Here is a 7,500-nt window from a genome sequence, read left to right on the forward strand (position 1 = left end):
TGTGTGTGTGTGTGTGTGTGTGTGTGTGTGTGTGTGTGTGTGTGTGTGTATGTGTGTGTAGTGTCAGTGTGCCTTGATGGACCTCTGATGCAGCATTCTCTGTCCCCCAGCCTTCAGGCCAACACTGGGTCACCCAGTCCATTTATTACTGAGCTCAGTAAACTCACTGAGGAATAGACACACACACACACACACACACACACACGCGCGCGCACGCACACACACACACACACACACACACACACACACACACACACACACACACACACACACCACAGACAGGGTCCCGACAGATTGCTGGGTCTCTGCCTGTTTTAACAGTTGGACATTAGGATTATGAGTGTGTGTGTATGTGTGTGTGTGTGTGTGTGTGTGTGTGTGTGTGTGTGTGTGTGCGTGTGTGTGCTTGCGTGTGGGTGTGTTTGTTTATATGGGCAAGCCTGCTTGTTTGTGGGCGTACAGTACGACTCCCAGGTGAAGATGGGCCACGAGAGGAATCACATTCTCCTCCTCGCTAAATGTCTAAAAGAGACAGGGTTGAAAAGGGAGTTGGCGCATTGTCATTGAAGAGAGGGAAAGGGCTATTTTCTTTGAAGCTGAATAAGCATGATTTTGGCAATGTTATTTAGATGCTAATACTAGTCATTGCCTTTTATCTGCTGAATGCTTTTCCACACTCTCCACTTCGCAAATTCATTCGCCATTCGTTTTCTCGTCATCACTGTCGGAAATTCAGGGAGAAGCGAAGTCTTAAGTGGGCCTACGGATGTTGCGTCAACAATGCTCTACGTGTTGGAGAGGGAGAGGCCCAGTCCATCTTTTTATGTTTGCCGTCTACACGACACGCAGTTGCGCAATTATTTTAGTTGATTGAATGAATGTGAATATGGTCAGGATTAACGCTACACACAGAATAAACGACGGTGCCTGTGTCAGGAAAATAAATTGCGTATGTAATAATTTGCATCTCTTGGACAGTCCGGGGGTGATTTGCATGCAACAGCAAGGTAACTCAAGGTGTAACCGTTTCTCCCAGAAAGTTCAAATAACAGTCAGCACCTGTCTGTGCTGACTGTGACTTTTGAACAGAACTGCCCTCTTCCTAGTAAGTAGATAAGACTCTAATCGAAACGGAATTCCCACCGTGAAGAAGTACATGAATCATCTCCAACCACGTTGTGTCATCCTAAATTCCCTCTACTTTGGATGGCAGATTCCAAAGAAATCTGGAAAGCTAGGCCGGCCGGGCCCAATTAACTTGATAACTTCTGACCCCCTGTAGGCTGCCACCGCAGAGCCCTATGCAGCCAAAGCATCCCGGCAATAAAAGCAGATGTTTATTTTGAATATATGGCCTAATGCAGGTGCTGTCTCGCAGGCTGAAGGCAGACAGTGTAGCAGTGTTAAAGTTAAAGCCGATCACTTAAGGGAGAGCTGCCTGTTTCTTTATTTTGTCGTTTGTGAGATTGGCCAATATTCGTTTTTCTGTACGCTGCATTAAATTTACGATAAGATTAGTGTTTGACAAACGTGATGTACTGTCCTCTGTTATTTTTTCCGTCTGTTTGGTCAGTGCGTAGTTTGAGTCGAACACGCAGTTTCCTAAGGAAGCTGCTTGGGTCCTTATTTATAGGTTAATCATGGACGTATGACCGTCTATTTACGTGCCAAGGTCAGTGCTGTTGGGGCGGAATTGTACTGGCACAAATAAAACAAATAACGTCTGGTAGTAGACGCTACTAATTTCACCATCAACTAATCAAAAAAGCACTATTATAAGTTTATTCCAAATAGAATGATACATTAACTAGATTATGAAATAGTACATTTCAAAGTATCTTGATTATTATTGTTATTGTTATTGTTATTGTTATTATTATTATTATTATTATTATTATTATTATTATTATTATTATTTCATTATCATTACTTTTATATAAATAGAATCACAGAATTATCGAATGAGAAGAGTATTCACAATCATCACTGTACATTCATATTTTCAGTCAAAAACATTTAATCTGACCAGCAGAAGATTCTTTTAAAATAATGAATTTATCGAAAAGTAACTTGTATCCTTCAAGAGCCGTTTATTCAATCACCTTTATTAAGACACATCCAAACGTTGTTTTTACAGGGCGACAGCGTGGCCACGGCGTCGTGCTCAGGCCTATTCTGTTTTCTTCATCTTCAAAAACAGTGTTGTTAAATGCAGCCGTGAACAACGTGAACAACGTGTGTACGACTGAAGAGGACACTGCATGGTGGAAGTGTGTGAGATGAAGCCTTCTGACCGAGCCTTTAGTTGTAGGTTATATTCTCGTGCTTTTACAGTAAATGACATCGAAAACATGTGGTAAAAATGACTCAACAATTATGGAAGTGTCTATAATATTACAAATGACTAACATATATGTCATTTCAATAGAATGCATTTTGTTATTTATAAATGATAAAAAAACGGGAAAAAAACCCGACTCCTATGTTGTTTGCGATTGATTATTGCAAATGAGCTACAGACACGCGCCACAGAAATATGTTGTTACTGGCAAAAAAACGGCAGTTGGCAACATCCAAAGAAGAACAAATCTACAGTACATAAACCAGTTATTGTCACAGGACAATTTATTAAACTGCCTGTTTAAATGTGATGTTTGAAAGCAATAATAATGAAAAGTTAAGACAATAGCCACACAGACAGACACACACAGACACACACAGACACACACACACACACACACACACACACACACACACACACACACACACACACACACACACTCATAAAGGGCTCATTTAGACTTACACTTCAGGGTGTGAGTATACACAGAGACAGAGGCGTGTAGTGAGTGAGTGTACTGTAGTCTGAGTGAATGAAGCTGGAGCAGACATCATCTCTCTCCCACTGCACCCCTGGCCACTCCCCCAGGGCACGTGGCCCCTCCCCCCGCCATTGGCCCCTCCCCCTGCCCTCTGAGTGGGTCTGTATTAGAGGTTTATGGACTCCAAGGAAAACAGACGCATCAGTTAAGGAAAAGAGGGCGACTCCTCTCCTCCACTCTCCTCCTCCTCTCCTCTCCACTCCTCCGCGCCCACTCGTCCTCCTCCATTCACAGAGCCGAGAGAACTCTCCCCTGGTTGGACCTCTGGACAGACTCCTCTACCTCTCTCTCTCCCTCTCTCTCTCTCTCTCTCTGTCTCTCTCTCGCTCTCTCTCTTAACTGCATGGACTACCACCACCGCAACACCAAGAGACACTTTCTTTTGTTTCATTTTTGTCCGTGGCCGGAATTTTCACGTGTGTTTTCGCCGCCAAAACAAACTCGGTTGTCTTTCTACTCCGCCATGAAGCTGTGTTGTTGGACTTGAGTTTCCCCAGAACCAGTTGCTGCCGGGTCCTCCAGAGTCCTGCAGAGTCCGGGCACTGAAGAACCTTCAGGTCCGCTTCCAGCGTGACCCTCCCTCCCTCCCTCCCTCTCCCAGGGTTCTGTCAGCCAGAGCTGGTACACAGGTGGCCCTGGCCCTTCCCAGAGAGATGGGCTCGGACTTGCGTGACCTCAACGCCCTGCTGCCCCCCGTGCCCGCCCTGCCAGGGGGCAACGCCAACTGCCCCCTCCCCGTCAGCAGCGCCCCTCAGTGGGCTCCCGTCCTGGACTTCCACACCAGCGCCCCCTACAGCTCGTTGGCTCCCCACTCCTTTATTAAACAAGAGCCCAGCTGGAGCTCCGGGGACCTCCACGAAGACCCCCACTGCGGCCTCAGCGCCTTCACCGTGCACTTCTCGGGACAGTTCACTGGGACGGGGGCCTGCAGGTACGGGGCCTACGGGGTGCCCCCTCCTCCGCCGAGCCAGCCCCCCCCCAGCCATACCCAGGCCAGGATGTTCAGTAACACACCCTACCTGACCAACTGCATGGACACCCAGCCTCCCTCCAGAAACCAGGGTAAGATGCACCTCTGTTTCCCCCGGGTAGGGAGTTATAACCCCAGGGTAGGATGCACCTCTGTTTCCCCCGGTTAGGGTGTCATAACCCCAGGGTCGGATGCACCTCTGTTTCCCCCAGGTAGGGTGTTATAACCCCAGGATAGGATGCACCTCTGTTTCCCCCGGTTAGGGTGTCATAACCCCAGGGTAGGATGCACCTCTGTTTCCCCCGGTTAGGATGTTTCAACTTGAGTGTAGTCAAATATGTACATATAATATAAAATGTGTAAATATATAAATATGTAGTCAAATATGTATACACTGAGACTAGGACTGTTGGATATTCATAGTTGAGAATGACAGTATGTAGTGAACATTTTAATACTCAACATGCAATTATGCAACATTAACATTAATTAGAGCAGCTTAACAGCTTAATTTAATGTGGTTGTATACAGTTAATAGTACATGTTGTCTAGTTGTTTTATAGCTGTTTATTGTACGAGTTTTCTTTTTAATAATACCTCTCACTGTAGTGACTGTATAACCGTACCAATGGACTGCAGGTTGAAATGATCATATTAAAGTTAGAAGTGTAATTAAGTACATTAAATGTCGTGGCGAAAACATCAGCTCATGTGTATTCTGTTTACACGGTTCCCTCAAGTTTCACCAAATGAATCCTAAATGCTTGTTAAGTTTGTTTGTTAGCCTGATTGTGTGACTTCATTGTGCTGGTCTCTCTGTCACAGACAAATAAATACAACGATCGAAAAACAATCATGTTTTAAAAGCGTATTTGGAACAGTAGAGCACAGGGGATTTGAGCACTGTAATTTATAGTGATTAACTGTGACAAGATCTTCCCATGCATAATAATACAAAACTAAATTGATAATGGAAGACTTTTGATATTGACAGGATTTTTTTGGGTGAAACTTAGTGATCCATATGTGTAAAAAAACGAATGCTTTTGCCACAATAGTTAATATCCATTGACAATTTACAAATTACACATTTAGCATTCAATATAGTTTCAGTCAAGGATTTCCTGTGGTGTGTTTTTCTGAATCAGAGCTATGATTCACAATTAATTCCCCAAGGGCATTGTTATCACGTAAATATATTACATTATTAGATAAACATTATTGGATCTCTTTAAATAAACACTGAGTCACTGACAGTTTGTTATTATTCTGGAAGAGAGTGTAGTCCTCCTGAACACATTAGTTATTAAAGTATGTTTGCCACTGTAGACAGTCAGTTATTACAAATGGCTGCAGCATTTTAAACCTTATCATTTCCAAACACATATTTTATGCTTATGTCCGATTCGATCTCTGAAATTCAGATAAATAGGTTGCTGTTTTATAATTAAGCTTATCATAATACAGTTATGATACATTGAATATTCAAAGAAACCTGACCTTCACTGACATGAGAATAAAAGGAAATTAATCCAGAAAATGTTCAGCGATGACGGAGGACATTATTTCTGACGTAAACTTATCTCAGGAAAACACAGTAATCCAGCCGTGTGTGTGTGTGTGTGTGGCTATGGTCTTAACTTTTTATTATTATTGTAACTAAAGCTGACCAGTGGAACATCTCCTTGACTTCTTAATTGTCTCAACAAGATTAGGAGAATGTGATATGACTCCACAGTCTCACTTTAACCTGTAGTCACGCGCCAGGTCCTGGCATCCCTCCCCATCTCTCACGCGCCAGGTCCTGGCATCCCTCCCCATCTCTGACCCGCCAGGTCCTGGCATCCCTCCCCAGCCTCTGGGGTCACCAGTCCTCTCCGACAAAGAATAATGAAATCATGAATAGAGATAAATAATTTAAAAAACAACAGTTATTTGACAGAAAATGTAATTATGTTAACTGGCAGTAAACGAACATAAACTACAATCAAACATAATTATTCCTTGAAGGATTGCGACAGCAAAGAGTAAACTGAAGCTGACCGATTGGGAAAGTGACATCACTTTGGCCACGGATCATATTCATATTCCAAGATTTGGAAATTTGGGGAGAGGGATGTTGTTACGCCTCGGTCTCACTGTGAGCCGCAGTCAAGACCTGGCGCCTCTCCTCAGAGGGGGTCAACAGACCTTGTCCTCTTCGTTTCATCTCTCTGGTCTTATAATGTAGCATTAATTAGAAATAACACCAGTATCAAAGGACCTGTCCGACCTCCAGCCCTGCTTATCAGAGTCCTCCTGTGCCTGGTCAGGCCTGAGACCCGGCCAGCTCCACCAGAGACAAACACACACAGGGTCACCCAGGGGAGCGTTTACTACCTATCCAAGCCCATCTCTGTTGACTGTTACCATGCATGAGGAGAGAGCGTCAACACCGAGGGGAGGCTGGCGGAGGTAGAAATCGGAGGACGGGCTCATTGTGATGCACGGAACGGAATGAGGAGCGGTATCAAACACAACTCGTCCTCCGATTTCTGTCTCCACGTCGTGTTTGATGCCGTTCCTCATTCCGTTCCATGCGTCGCAATGAGCCCCGTCCTCCGGTTTCTACCTCCGCCAGCCTCTCCTGGTCAACACACGTTGCTGTGAAGGGAGGTTTTATGTGTGTCCGTGTGTGTACCTCGCCCAGCCTGAGAAGTGGATGTGTTATATTCATTTTTGAATGGATTTAAAAGCTTTACTTGCATGAAAATGTAAAACAAATTATAATAGACAGTTGAAAGATGGTTAGGCACCACAGTCATGATCACAAAACAATATACATTTACATGAACATATTTTTGTTTGAACGTCAGAGTGAATGATCTGTTTGTTGATAGAATATGCAGGGACTCTGAAGTTGGATATTAAAATTTGTCCTAGGGAAAAGAGTATGAAAGAAATTTCAAAGCCGATTCAAGCTCTTGCAAATTATGTTACATTTGTAGAATTCCAAACAATTATTAACAAAGACTGGGCGATGTCAAATAGCGTACAATTTAATAAATTATTAACAAGCGTGGGTGAGACACTTTCTCCAAATTTACTATGATGATTGGTGTCTACATGGACGCTGTATGGGATTTTATAAAGGGTAAAAGACAAAATGCATCTTCAAAATGTCTACTTGAAAGCGTGGCTTTGTCATAATGAACAATAGCAGACTAAATCTAAATACAATTACATTTGCTGTGACGCTTAAATTCAAAGAGTAAAATTAAAAACAGCTGTATCATTACATAATTGATCGCATATAATATGAATACAATGCTTCCTCATTTGTTACAGATCCTTCTAATAAATAGTTTATACGTACTGTATAATTGTATTTGGTTACAGTAGTTTATAAGCATGAACATATTATTTAAAAAACAATTATATAATTATATTTTAAAAGTCTGATGAGACGTTTGTGAGAAGTTCACAGACAGACCATCAAATAAAGCGTCATTTTACTGCTTTAATACTTTAGTTTTGTTTCACTATTGCAGTTATGATATGTTCGAAAAACATGCTGAAAAATGTCCTGTTGCTTCAGAGTTACACAGAGCTGGTGTGTCTTCACTTCCCATTGACCTGCATTGCGAAAACCTACGATCCTTTTCTCAG

At 42.9% G+C, this 7,500-nt stretch overlaps 1 protein-coding gene across 1 annotated transcript in view; it reads left to right on the forward strand.

Annotated features, from left to right (window-relative positions):
• Nucleotides 1–3,535: 3,535 nt before the first annotated feature.
• The window catches only part of wt1a (WT1 transcription factor a), a gene marked incomplete at both ends in the record, with an annotated part of 13,000 nt that continues 9,035 nt past the window's right edge, over nt 3,536–7,500 (forward strand). Inside the window, one exon of the mRNA XM_083665661.1 lies at nt 3,536–3,944. Within this exon, the coding sequence (XP_083521787.1) occupies nt 3,536–3,944 (409 nt within the window). The remainder of the gene's footprint in view (nt 3,945–7,500) is intronic.

Source organism: Argentina silus (genome assembly GCF_951799395.1).
Source record: "Argentina silus genome assembly, chromosome: 3".
Taxonomy (NCBI): domain Eukaryota; kingdom Metazoa; phylum Chordata; class Actinopteri; order Argentiniformes; family Argentinidae; genus Argentina; species Argentina silus.